This window comes from Sphaerodactylus townsendi, linkage group LG05 (genome assembly GCF_021028975.2).
Source record: "Sphaerodactylus townsendi isolate TG3544 linkage group LG05, MPM_Stown_v2.3, whole genome shotgun sequence".
NCBI lineage: Eukaryota > Metazoa > Chordata > Lepidosauria > Squamata > Sphaerodactylidae > Sphaerodactylus > Sphaerodactylus townsendi.
Genome location: NC_059429.1, coordinates 70,456,963 through 70,471,635, shown reverse-complemented (window position 1 = coordinate 70,471,635; position 14,673 = coordinate 70,456,963). Strand labels below are relative to the sequence as shown.

The 14,673-nt window shown below is 42.7% G+C and overlaps 1 protein-coding gene across 2 annotated transcripts in view; it reads right to left on the bottom strand.

Moving 5' to 3' along the window:
• The window catches only part of TRABD2B (TraB domain containing 2B), a 345,777-nt gene that overhangs the window by 19,196 nt on the left and 311,908 nt on the right, over positions 1 to 14,673 (bottom strand). For both annotated transcript variants that reach the window (XM_048498580.1, XM_048498582.1), the window contains one exon: positions 1,197 to 1,451. In XM_048498580.1, the coding sequence (XP_048354537.1) occupies positions 1,197 to 1,451 (255 nt within the window). The remainder of the gene's footprint in view (positions 1 to 1,196; positions 1,452 to 14,673) is intronic.

The window sequence follows — 14,673 nt, the reverse complement described above, 5'->3', positions numbered from 1 at the left end:
CAGTTTGGAAGTGAGCTAGCTCAGGTTTTTCCAAGTTCACCCCTAAACGTCATGAATCCTGTAGCACGTGTGATGAAACCCTCTGCCCAATTCCCTATAAACCACCAAATATTCCATGAGTTCCTAACCTCCCCCATGAATCCTTTCACTTATAATAGTAATAAAGCCCGCCTGTGGAAAAATACAATGGGCTCTAGAAACAATGGCAGTGCTTGGTGGGCCTCACCCCTTGATGTTAAACAATGTGCTCACATCACTGTAGCCTACCCCTCTACTCCTTTGCCTGCACAGCTGTTAAAAATGTTTCAAGTGCATGGAGACTGTGAGCAAGCACCCACACATTTGTAACCACTGCACTGGGTGCCCAATGGGAAGGGGAGAGATGGGCTGTTTATGTGAGGTAGTGTGAAGGCAGAGAAGAAAAGGTGTGTGTATATGGGACAGGGGGAAGGTTTCTTCCCCTCCTAAAACCTGGGGAGGAGGAGGAGGAAACCAGAAAATGGGGGTGCTGTTTCCTTGTGCCTGGTGAGTCTCAGCCGAAAAAATGCTGTTTGTGAAAACTCATTTTTTAAAGAGCTGCACAGGTGCATGAGTGGCCTACCCCCTCTGCTCGTGTGTCTGTGCAGCTCTTGTTACTGCAATGGATGCTGCAGAAGCAGGGACAAAGAGAACTCTTTCTTTTTTCACCATTCCTGTTTCAGGAAATTGAATGCCAGCCACCAGCAGCCTCAACTATGAGCCCTGTCTTCAATTTATGGGAACTTTTTTTGGATCCACTGCGTGCTTGAGCAGCTTTTATGGTTCGGGGTGGGCATCACCCGGCCACAGACAGGCCTACTGTTGTAGAAGCCAGCCAAGAGGGTAGGAGGAAGGGAGGGAGGAGTTCTTCTCTACCTCTAACTTCAAATTAAAACAATGTATAACTTCAGAGAATAATTTAGATATTAATAGTCTCTGCGGTCTATATTTGCTGGATTTACTGCTGGCCACACAGCTAAATAGGGAGATAAACAGGGCAATTGGATTTCCACATTGTGTACAGCATTGTTCCAGAAAAGACTACTAGCATCCTTGTGAAATACTTACTTGTGCACTACAACAAACCATGAACTCAGAAATATATCTTTAGCTAGAAATAGCTTCAGAAAAAGCTACAAAACTGAAAAATAGTGGAAGACAGCACAAGCTTAACTCACCCATCTTCTATACGAACCCAGAGATCATTGAATTGTCTTTGGCGGTAGTTTTTATAGTGTTTTTTGTGCCACTTTTTCTGCCGGCCAAACTCCTCCAGCTGACTGATGCTATCAGGAAGCAAGAGGTGTGGAGGAAGGCTGTCTTCTTCAATATCTTGAGGAGGCACTGATGGTGGCACTTGTTCAAAAAAATGGATGGAAGGTGCAGCTGTTCTTGAGGAGTCCTTAGGAGGTGGATTGATGTTTGTCTTGGAGCTGCAAAACAGATTTATTCAATAGTGATGTGTAAATAGCTATATATTTTGGCAAAAGCAGGACGTGGAATGCTGTATACATTCACTATTCAACTGTAACCAGTTACAAAAGAACACATAAGGTACATTTTTCCTCCAATGCAGTGACACACACTGTGTAGCTCTATTAAATGGATAGGATGCAAGGTCAACAAGCAAAGAAACTGTGACTTCATCTCTTCTCTCCTGTAAAATCCTGTCCTTGATTAATGTGACTAAGACAGACAAAGATATGTTTTCAGCTGGGATGTTACCAGTTAAGCGCTGTTTTGTTAAAATATATGAACAAGTTGTTTGGGGGGACACTAAAGAAATCACATTCACTGGAAATTTTTAGAAAACCAAGCAGTACAGATGATAAACAAAGTTGATTTATGTATCTGGAGAACTGAAGTTGGTCAGATACACCACCACATACCTTCTTAATCTATACTCTGCTGTCTTTGTTTCAAGAAAAAATATTTTTGTTTAGTTAGAACAGGACTTTTGTTGATAGCAGGCAAGATAGCATGCCACCATTCTGCTACTGCAGGAGCACTGCCAAACATGAGCTATTATTGTTTTATGGTTTGTTGTCAATCCCACATTGATACTGTTCACAAATTCACAAATTCAGCACTTCTTTGCATATGCATTTGTCCTGCATTCTCTGTCCACAGACCAGTGGCATACCTAGGCAAACTGGAGCCCTGGTCAAAACCTGAATTTGATGCCCCCCTCCACAGGTGGCCACCTCCCCCACCATGACCAAACAATGATTTTTTCCACCAGCTTGTTTCAAAGTCACCATCACATTATAGAACATGCCCCAACTCACAAATTTCAACACAGCAATGGGTCATGCCACACAGCAGAAATATTTTTTGAAAACATTTTCAAAATGCTTTCAAAATGTTTTATTACTGCTATGAAAACATTTTATGGTGTTGTATCCAGTCCCTCTAGTTGGGGGAAACAGCATCACTTTCAATGTTATTTAAACTGGGGACCCCAAATTCTCCCTTTAAGGTGGATTTAAAAGGAGAATCTGGGCTCCCTAGTTTAAACAAGTGATGCTGGAATCCACCCCCAAACAACATCATTTTAATGGTGTTTAAACTAGGGAGTCCAGATTCTCCTTTTAAATCCACCTTAAAGGGAGAATCTGGGGTTCCCAGTTTAAACAACATTGAAAGTGATGCTATTTTGGAGTGGATCCCCCCCCCCCCGAAACAGCATCATATGCAATATTTAAACTGGGGACCTCAGATTCTCCCTTTAAATCCATGCCGAAGGAGCTGGATTTAACAACAACAACAACAACAACAACCTTTATTAGGCATGGAGACAATAAAAGAAAGAAAGAAAACAAGCATTGGCAGGAAGGCGATGGATTTAAAAGGAAAATCTGGGGAAATTTAGGGAGTGCCTGCTGTCAAGGATGCAATTATTCAGATAGCAGCACCAAAAATTCAGAGTACCTTCGTGAGACCCTACTGAAGATATCACCCAGGTTTGGTAAAGTTTGGTTCAGGGGGTCCAAAGTTATGGACCCTCAAAGGTGTAGCCCCCATCTCCTATTAGCTCCCATTGGAAACAATGGGGGACGGGGGCTCTCCCTTTGGGAATTCCATAACTTTGGACTTCCTAAACCAAACCTCACCAAACCTGGGTGATATCATCAGGAGAGTCTCCCAAAAAATCCCTGAAATTTTGGTGCTGCTAGCCTAAAAATTGCGCCCCCTGCAGGCCAAAAACAGAAAAAACACTGAAAATACAAAAAAATCCCACAAACGAACCTGCATTTTTGGCGCCCACCACAAGGGGGCGCCCTGGGCAACTGCCCACTTTGCCCAATGGGAGGAACGCCTCTGCTACAGACTGCCTGAGTTAGTCCCATTAAGTGCATGGAACACTTACCTTAGGATTTTTAGCAGGGCTGTAGTGTGGTCTCCTTGCGTTTCTCTGTTTATACACAAAGAGGCATTCACTCCCTGCTCCCCAACTAGTTTGCTGAAGTTACAAGGGGACTTTGCTTTTCCTGGCTCTCTTAACTCCACCCATCAACTCAGATCTCATCACACTCAGTAGTTGTGATCTCATCACACTCAGTAGTTGCAAGATAAAGAACTTTGTTAAAGTCCTTTAAATTGCAGTTACATCAATATAACTGTGATTGCAGTTATATTGATATTGTAGGCCCTTTCCAAAAATAACCCCCCTAAAATTAAGAGACACAGTAATTCCCTGGACTACATTCTGCTGAAGAAGGGGACTGTATTCTAGAACTGATATCTCTCCTCCCTCCCTCCCTCCTACATACATACACACTTCCTGCTACTGCTGTTGCAGGAGGAGAGAGTGGCTGTTTATTAAATTGTTAGGCCATCATTTGTAATTCATCCTTCAGACATTTCCCCACCCCCTGTTGTTAACTGCAACAGCTCTGGAAGTGACAGCATGAGGGAAATGGCTGATCGGCCCTTTGGAGGTTTCTAAATGCAATAAAAGACAGCAAATTTGCAGTTATTCTGTTTATATTGATACATTGATAAATCAATATAATAAATAACAAAAATTGAAGTAATAACAAATCTAAAAAGGGAAAAGAAGAGAGGTGTACATGGGAATATGAGAGAGTGGGAGGGGCTAGGGTGAGTGGAGGGAAGATGTCTGGGGCAAAGCTGTGCTCACTAGCAAATCTCCACACTCTGGTGGCAAACAAAATCAAAGTTATGCTTAAAATGGTATTGCTTGGTGCAGCGAGAATGGAAATTGAAAGTTCGTGGAAATAACACTGTGAAAGAATATGCCTTCTGCCTTGTTACATGGCAGATTTAACAAGCAAGAAAAGGCTAAAAGTTTGTGCCCATGTAATGATGGCTCAATTGAATCTCTGGCCCACCAATTACTACACTGTCTCAGATTCAAGGAAATCAGGTCCAAGTATGTGAATCTTACTCCTTTACATTTACCCGATCTCCCCGATTTGTTTAGATTACACTACTTGCTGGACAATCCTGATCCTTCTCTTTGTATGATACTGGCAGACTTTCTCCTGGAAATTACTAAATGCCAGTAGTTTTCCTTCCACTTAACATTTATTTCCTGTATTGTATATGTTTTTAATCAGTTTTTTACTATTGTTGTACTGTTGTCTATGCCAATAAAGGCTTGCTGCTGCTGTGAAAGAAGTCATGCTATGACAGACATTTGCCCCTCCATGTAGCAGACATCTTGTGTAGTTTCTTCCTTTGAACACAATTGTTCAAGCTTCAGAGACAGAAGCACTTGATAAATGCTTCTCATTTTCTAGACCAGCCCCCATTTCAGCAAAGTAAAAAGGAATGGATATGCTATCTATTAGATATAGCTTGCCTTTAATAGGCACTAATATATACGGGGATTGTAAACTTCATACTTTACTAACGTAAGTAAGGATTAGAAGATTCTTGACACTGCATGAATGTTCAGGTTTCTCTAAAGCTGCTCAGGGGTAAGAATCTGAAACCTGCAAGAAAATCCTGACATGCAAGTTAAAAGTTAACTTCTGTATTTTAAGAAAAAAATAATAATCCAGTAGCAAGGCTTCAGATTTGTTTCCCTACTAACAAATGTTGCGCTAAATTAAGGGGCAGATGACAATTCTGTGGAGGAAAAATGGTCATTAAAAACAAATGGTGATTTCTTTTATCTCAGGAACCAAGTCACTCACAAAAACAAAGGAGTTGTTACAAATCATCCTCTAGTGCAATCAGACATCACTTCAAGCTATCTGCAAGCAGCCTCACTTTACTCCTATAGGGAGGGCTGACTCTTGAAACAAGAGACAGCAATGCTTAGATTGGCAGTATTTGATCTCATCCCCATTTGTTATCAGAATGAACTGAACTTTCTAAAACAGGTCACAAAATAACATGTAACAAAGGAAGAATTTTTCAACTTCTCATGCAAGGCCAGGATGCTGAAGTACATATTGCCTGAATACTACCCTTGATGAAGGTCTGCTGTCTCTCATTGATTCTATTTTACTATTTTCTTAAGAGAGTTCATACCATATATCTAAATATTTTTTAGAAAGTCACATATCCAGTAATGCTTGAGCCAGAAGACCTTGGATTACTCAAAACTTGTAATGATTTGGAACCTGCTTTTTTTGTTTCATATTATCCCAAAATGAAAAATAAAATCTTGCTCCCAAGGGGACAAAAAAAATCTTACTATCAACAACCCCCCATTATGTAGCAAAATGAAAAACTAAAAAAATGAAAACTGTGGTGCCTGTCCCCATAACATATTATGTAATCAAGGGAACATCTTCCATGGTGTGTATGTTTCTTCATCAGAGGTTTTCCTTCGACTGGAAATGTTTTGTCCCAGTGCTAGCTGCCTGAGACGGCACCTCAGCAATTCATTAATTGGATGGCTGGAAAAGCTGTACAGCAAATTCTTTTCCTTTCTTCCAATAAGGCTGGCAACTACTTGTAACTGTGACTAAACTATGGATGGCATTTGGCCTGGATTCTAGCAGACATGTTGCTTGTATTTATGCACTTTACATGCCAGGATATTTTGGAAGGTTTCCTCCAGCAAAATGCTACCCTGCCTCTGCTAGTCTGCTTATACTCGACCAACATTTTTGTTTAGTGACGAGACATTTTGATGGTGTTAAATTCAGCTTTGTTTTTCCAGTCAGTTATTAACATATAATATTAGCATGTGTGGTAAACCACATAGAACACAATCACAAATGTAATGGCTCCCTCACCAAATAAAATGTCACTAGCTATTTCTATTTTTACTTTCTTCGTAATTTTCCAGCTATTTTTCCTGAGTAGGAATCTTCACATTTGTCCTGAATGTTCAATATAAGTGGCAATTCCAAATGTTATTTTAAGGAAGAGCTGCATGTTATATGAAACACAATGATGTCACAGCAAGCTTCAGTCTTGCATTTTCCGCTTTTCCTCTGTAACAGAGGCCCTTTCCGCACGGGGCCAAAAACAGCGGCCCAGGGAGGGAAAAACACCAGTCCCTGGGGAGCTGTTTGCACAGACAGCGCTGCTGCAATGCAGCAGTGCCGACCTGCGTGGCCCTGAGCGGCGTGAAGGCACCACTTTCCACCTCCCTTCCCGAGGGAGGTTTTTTGAAAGCACCGCCTTCCATCGTCGCGGTGTGAACAGCACTGTGCTGAAGATGCCACTTTCCTGTCCCCCCCCCACTCATCTTGTCCTCCAGCTGCTGACTGCTGAGACCCACCCACACTGCCCTTCAACCCCTGGAGGTCGGAGGGCAGCATGGGCGGGTCCCTGCAGCCCTCCAGACCAACGCTGGAGGATGAGGTGAGTGGGGGGGAACACAGAAGAGGCGGCTCCGTGCGGAGCCGCCTCTTCTGTGCTAGCCTCTGCGGGGGCCGCTCGCATGCTCCCGTGCGAACAGCCCCCTCCCCTCCACCGGCATAATTTCTGCCAGTGGAGAGGCGCCTTTTCTGCCGTGCGGAAAGGGCCATTGTTTCTTCTTAAGTCATGTCATGACATCAGCACAATACATGTTCCCCTGAGCTTTACAATGAAAAATGTGATGATGTCATAACATGTGGCAGGTCATACTATACATTACAGAGTGGAAGAGAGAACTTAACATAGATCTATGGGTTTTATGTGCAGCTATCTGTTTCTTGTCAGGAGCACTTTAAATCACAGACCAAAACTGATGATCAATTTTTTTTACGAGGATAACAGTTACTGTTGATGCCATTCTGCACAGATCAGCAAATGGTCAATAGAGTGTGAGACATCAGCAGAACAATCCTAAAGCCTGAAATGACTGTTGTCGCCAGCCGCAGCACAATGATGACACTGCTGGGCTGATCCGAAAGAAGAGATTTACACCATTGCCAGAGGGAAAATGGAGGGGTGGTGGTGGTGGATTTTGTTTTTGTTTTTTCTGGATTTAATAGGTGCTCACAGCCAATCAGGGGACCCAAGGAACAAGGAACATAAGTTGCCAGGCAGTGTTCCTGGATGGGATGGGAGTTTCCTAGTGGGACCTGGAGATCACTCAGTCTGCAGAGATCCATTCCCCCAGAGACTGCGGCTGAGTCAGGCAGTGGACTCAATAGGAACAGATCCCACTAAAATGTCTCCCCACCCCAGGCTCCATTTCCAAACCTCCAGGAATTCCCTAACCTAAACTGTCAACCCTTCCTCCATCCTATGCTGGTGACTGGGGGACCTGGCAACTGTTCATCTGAGCCTTCCTGTTCTTCTGCTCAGCAACCTAGGCCCCTACACAACAGCTTTGTCTGCATGGATGACACCTAGCACCCTGCAGGAGCTCCAGACCCTGTTTGTGTTTTAGGCTGAGGTCCCTCAGTTTTGCGGCATAAAACCAAGCACTGCAAGGTCTGGCCATGCAGAAGGACCACCCTCACTGGGATGAAGGGCTCTGTCTACTCCTCAAGCTGTTTTTAGCATCTATAATCTCAATAAGACTCCATCTCAACCCCACATCCCCCGACAGATAACACAGTTGTTATTTTTCAATGCACCTTATTTGGAGGGGGGAGGTGCTGCAGGGGCAATGAAGCTTGTCCCCACCTCTCTGAGGGAAAGCTAGCATCACTCTCCTGGTAAAGCTTTGCATTAGGGCAGAGGACCCATACACTAGATCAGTGGTGGGATCCAAAAATGTTAGTAACAGGTTCTCATGGTGGTGGGATTCAAACTGTGGCGTAGCACTAATGGGGCTGGGCGGGGCACGATGGGGGCGTGGCCAGGCATTCCGGGGTGGGGCATTCCTGGGCGGGGCTGTGGCAAGGACGCAGCTGCTGCACCAGTCCTTGGGTGGGAAACGAATGCACGCAGGCTCAGGCTGCCACGCACGCTGATGCACCTCCTGCTAGACTGCTTCAAGTTCTGCGTGCTACTGCTGAGAGGAGGGGCGTAACTAAGGCAAAAATCACATGGCAAAATCACCAATTAGTAACCCCCTCTTGGCACACACAAATAATTAGTAACCTACTCTCAGGAACCTTTTTGGTGATGGTGACTAGTGCTTCTTACAAAATCCTCAGTCTCCCCATTTATCACCATGAACTCAGATGACATTCATACTTCTGAGATAAATTTTGGTGCAGGATTGACAATTCTATCAGCAAGACATTCTGGTCATGTACAGTGCCTGTATCCCACCTAACAAGATGGTGATGCTTATATTAAACAATAATGCTCCTAGTAGAATCACCATTTATGCCAAGAGGCTATCAAGATAACAACTAAGATCTTAGCACACTGTGCCTCTTGAAGACATTTAAAAAGTCAGTGTATGGTATGATGAACTCTCAAACTGTAATTCACATTTGAACTCAAACTTGTGAGAAATGTTTATCATATACAACAAGGGATCAAAACACATTCCACAGCCAAGAAACCAGCATCTTCTAGAGTCTAACTGGCCAACTGCCATTTATCCTAATGGCTGCAACCCAGAATATACAGACATATTTTTCCCTTGGTAGAAAGAATATTATTTATCTGGGAAGGAATTTATATCAACAACAATGAGGAACTGTTTCTATTTTTATAAATAGATTAGTACACAACTCCAAAGCTGGTCCTCTGAGGATGTACCAAAATCAAACCATGCCTTTCCAATATAGTTTGATGCAAAGTACAAAATCTGTTGTACTGACCTCATGTCTGTTCACCTCTGCTTTACAGAGTTCTCACATTTCAAAAGGTACTTATGTGATGGTACTTATTTTTTGAGAATATTCACTTTGATGAAAAGAGATTGCATATCCAATGCTGCAGTTTGTAAATAAACCAGCCCATGTTCTCAGAACATAGGTATCTCTAGAACCAGCAGTGTGTTTTCACAGGCAATCTTTCTGAAACATAAAACTGAAACTGATGATCCATGATCTAAATGAGAAATCAGGTATACTGAATGCCACCTTGGCTTCAGTAGTTGCATGATTATTTGTACAAATAAAAAATGACACCCAAGGCTCTGGTAACACCATCTCTATTGATCAAATTTCAAGCTGACAAACAATTTAACTCTTAACAGTTGACTGCGCTCTTAATAGTAATGCTATTCACCAATATATTTAACCAGACTGGGTTTCTTTCCCAAAATCTCACTTAAATTTTAGTGTAGTTTTCTAGCTAACTAATTCAAAAACTTTCTTCAGGAAAGAAATGGGCCTAGACTTACCTGGGGCTGCATTTGTGGCTGCAGAATGGGGAGTGAGCTATGGTGGGGGGGAGGGGGGAGCAGAAGCTAGCCCCTGCAGCAACTGGGGCTGGGCAATAGGACACCTGGGTTTGGCTGGGGAGGGCAGAGTTCCAGGCAGACCTGGAGTGTAGAGTTTTCACTCCAGTCTATTCCCCACCTATTTAGCTAGGCCTACTGTTGAGGGCCTGCTTACTGTCAGTTCTTTCTTCCCCTCTCACTGTTCCTCAGTTCTCTTCTGGATGTGTTTTTTTTTCCCCCCTGCATACATTCTTGTCACAGATTTGGTAGACAGTGCCAGATCCATTTAGGGGTGGAGGTTGTGTCTGGTTGCCTACCTCACCCATTCTAGGGACTCTGCAAGTGCTTTTGAGACTCTCACCTCTATGCAGTGACTTGCCCCATGAGAGATCCCAGGACTTGCTATTAAATCTTTTTTTCCCAGCAAGTTGGCAGAAGGGGTGCAATCAGTCAACAGGTGAATTGTCTGATGCTGAATCTACCCCTGATGCACTGATGCTCCTGTGGTTGTGTTCAGTAAAGTTGTGGCCTATTTTTACTTCAACCACGTTGTCAGTGACTCCCCCCCCTTCAGCCTCATTCCCTCCATTGCCCCTACTACAGTAATCAATTAATATGGTATGATGCATTCAAAATGGAACCTAAAGATAATATTGTCACTTCCAGTATGAGTGAGAAAGTCAGGAGAAAGAAGTTATCATTGGGTGTGCCAAAAGCTGTATCTGGCCAGCTGAAAGAAGGAAACCATAATATGTGCCACAGATGAGAATTCTCTTTGCTCTGGAGTTCTAGATCCTCTGAAGATGCCAGCCACAGATGCAGGCGAAACGTCAGGAGAAAATGCTGCTAGAACACAGCCATACTGCCCGGAAACCACACAGCACCCAGGCTCTTTTGTACTTGTGGTGTGGCTCCCGGTGTGGCTACCCATTCCTGGGGAGCGTGTGGAGAGGGAAGAAAAAAGTGGCTCAGGCCGGGGCTGCCAACTACATGCTCTCCCCTGGAGCGGAGAGTGTGGAAAACCCACTCCCCTTCAAAGGGGGGGGGGGAGAAGAGAGTGGGTGCCTGGTTCAAGCCGGGGCTGCCAACGGCACGCCCCCTCCCCTGCTTAAAGATAAAAAACCAAAATACGCAGTGTTATCTTCATTTTAAATGTCAAAAAGTACTTGCGACTCGATGTGTTTTCTTTTCCGTGGAAAATGGGTCCAAATAGCTCTTTGAGTGTAAAAGGTTGCTGACCCCTGGCCTACCACATAGGTTCTTTTTCTGAGTCCTGAAACTTCAATTCATGAATCATTTGTTCAGAGTGATCCCATTAGCTATTAAACCACCCTCAACTCTGTGGACTGCAAACTGACATTATAATGCAAACTGTTGTGAGCAGAAGAAACCAACTGCTGCTGTACTTCCAAGTGGGATAAGTATACTTTAGGTTTCATTCAACTTTATGAGTCACTGTTATGACTTTAACACACTCTGATGCCTTGCCACCCAATAGTAAGAGATTGATTTTGGAAGTCATTCAGTCAACTTTGTGGAACTTCTTCGCTCAGTTTTTAGGAGGGAAAATCACTGTGGGTCTGAGTGACTGGAAACAGACAGCAGACATCTGTAGATAAACAGGAAGCCTCTTCAGATGCATGATACCACTTGATACTTCTGAAACCACTTAGGTTGGTACAAAGTGTAGCAACACTTTGTTCCAGAGGGATATCACAGAAGACACAATTGCAGCAGGAACTAAAGCAGGATGTGCTTAGCTAGCTGAAATCACTGAGACTCCTTGTCAGTTTTAACATGCAAGAAGTAAAGCTGAAAATCCTCATGTCCAAACAGAGCCAAAAAACAAAACATTTTTGTTCTATTTTCTTCTTCATTTCACAGTATATAAATAGACCTATGTTTAATGAGGAAGTATGCAACAAATGTTAACAAAAGGAACCAAATTACTGATTAATCTGACAAATCTGACAAATTCATTCAAAAGGCACTATGTTTGTTTCAAATGGAACTGGTAAGTGGAAAGTTTTATTGTGTAGGGACATATAGGGAGAAAACTCATAGTTCTTCCCTTGCTCTGGTCAGCTCCCCCAAACCCCCCATAATTCTCTACTGTGAGCTGGAGAAGCTTCATAAACTAGTTGCACTGTAGCACTAGGTGCTGCAATGACAAGGGGCAGCAGCAAAGAGCGGAACTGGGGAAAATGGGCTCCTCCTCTGACTTCTGGTAGCTGAGAGCTTGCGGCACAACTGACAGGAGAGGGATAGAAGGTGATTCTCCTTCCTGCCTAGTGTGTCAGCATCCCTCCCACCCACCCCTGCAGTACCCTTCACCTCAGAAAGCAGATATGAGACTTGGAATAGAGAGAATTGATTCAGGCAGCTTATGGCAACACAGCAACGTGATCCAACCATGTGCCTAGGCCTCTAGTCTCAACTGAAGCTACCAAAAACTAACCTGACTGCAGGAGGAACATAGCTACCCGCCAAAAGTTAATATTTGTTGTATTATGTATTGTATTAAACGTATTGCAGAAGCATTTAGCTACTTTATTTTGTAAAGTCCAATTTATTCTTCAGTGATAAGAGTATAGTAAGTTATGTAGTGAAGGCAGTTTTGTAATATTTGGTTTTTATACTTTTTATAGTTTATACCATATTTTGGCCAACTTAACGACAAAGTGGGTAGGCAGTGAAATATAGACATAATTTGAAATAAAGTGCCATGCAGAATGAAACCTTTCTAAACAGTGCTCAGGATTGCATTGATATTGACCTTGTATATGTTCAACAGGTAGATGGGGAAGGTGCTCATGTGTTTTACTCAGGTTCCAAAAATCTTAGCTATACTACTCATTTTCTGCTACCACATCCTCTCAATTTTCTGCCACTCACATTCTTGCAAAGTCCACAATGCCTCACAGGATATCATCTAAAAATCCTTGTGTGGGTGGATAGGTCCTTGATGGCAAACCGCTACGATATTAATACCAGAATCTCCAAACAGCTTTCAAATAAAGGCTATTAGGGGCTGCTCAGAAAACATTTTGCTACTGGATATGTGTAAATTCTTATAACTCTGAAATCAAAAGAATATTTATCACAGCAATAAGACTGTAAAATATTTTTCAGTTATTTTATTTGACAGGACTTCACCTAATTCATAAAAATACAAAAGCAGCCCTGCTGGATCAGATCAGTGTTCTGTCTAGTTCAGCATCCAGTCAGACACAGTGGCCAACCAGTTCCTCAGGAGGACCAATAACAGGTCACAAAGGCCAAGGCCTTTTCTTGATGTTGCCTCCTGTCAGCTAATATTCAGAGGTTTACTGCCTCTAAATGTAGGCTGTTTCCACACGGTCCAAATATTCTGGGTTGAGCAAGAGAAATACCCCGTTCCATACAAGAATTTCACATGGTTGCCCCACAATATTTTCCTCCTCCCAGAATATTAAAAAATTGCTAAATTGGTGATTATTTTCCAAACTCCCAGGGTAAGCCCACTACCATGCAAACACCACAGGAGCAGAAACAGTTTATTTTTCCTGCCCAGTTGCCTGATCCTCCCATCCCTCCGCCCACCCCCCTGATCTCCCTTCCTGACATTCATTCAAGCTGCCACAGAAAAACAACAGCCAATCAGAATGTGGCATGTTCAGATATGCTTGCAATGTAAATACAGAAAATCTGGTCTCGTGCAAAAGAATTTGAGAGCATTTCCTCCTGTTCTTCACTGGATTCCTTCACAAAATGGGCAGCCATGTGAAGGGAGGAACCAGGACAAAACAGACCCGGACGGGAAGAAACCAGTTGTAACCAGGTACGATTGTGCTATGCAGAAACGGCTGTAGAGGTTCCCTTTAGTCATTCCTTTTAGTCACCATGGCAAGTAGCCACTGATAGACCATGAATTCTTTTCTCTAAAATTTACCCAGGTCAGCTGGAATGCTTAAATTCACCCAGGTCAGCTGGAATGCTTAAATTTTATGACTAAAAGATAATTGGTGATATCAATGTAATAAAATCACAGTGGAAACTATTTTATGAGTAGATGGGAACTCTTTGAGTGCGCTAGGAACTCTTTGAAAATCTGGTGTGTATATTTCCACTGACCAAATTCGAAACCATTAAGTGTTCATGCTTCCCCTATGTCTCAGTTCAATTAAGAATTCACACATGCATGATTAAACTGTCATGTAAAAATCGGTGAGAAAGAAGGAGTTGAGAACACAGAAAACAAATAAGTGTATTAGGGAGATTCAGCCTGCAAATTTGTGTCTCATCTCAGTATTTCACGCTGTGATTAAGAATATAAATATTTCTCTAACTAGATTAATGCACATTATCTTGACATAAGAAGTCTGCATTTTTCAGATTTAATTTGGATATACTATGAATTATTGGGTTGGTTAGTGAAGAAAGGTTTAGTTTTTTTCTGCTGAACCCTGAAAATTTTATTCCATCTATTATTGTCATCATTAAATCATTTTAAAACTTGAACTAAGCAAAATAAATACCTGTTTTAGATAGAAGAGAAGAGTTTGGATTTATATCCCCCCTTTCTCTCCTGCAGGAGACTCAAAGGGGCTTACAATCTCCTTGCCCTTCCCCCCTCACAACAAACACCCTGTGAGGTAGGTGGGGCTGAGAGAGCTCCGAGAAGCTGTGACTAGCCCAAGGTCACCCAGCTGGCGTGTGTGGGAGTGCGCAGGCTAATCTGAATTCCCCAGATAAGCCTCCACAGCTCAGGCAGCAGAGTGGGAATCAAACCCGGTTCCTCCAGATTAGATACACGAGCTCTTAACCTCCTACACCACTGGAACACAGCAAAGATTATCAAGGCAGAATGCATGTGAATTAATCAAAATCAGGTATATTTTGATTAAAAAACGTTTGTGAACGATTGATTGGATTAGCAGGTTATTTTCAAAATGAAATATATTTCC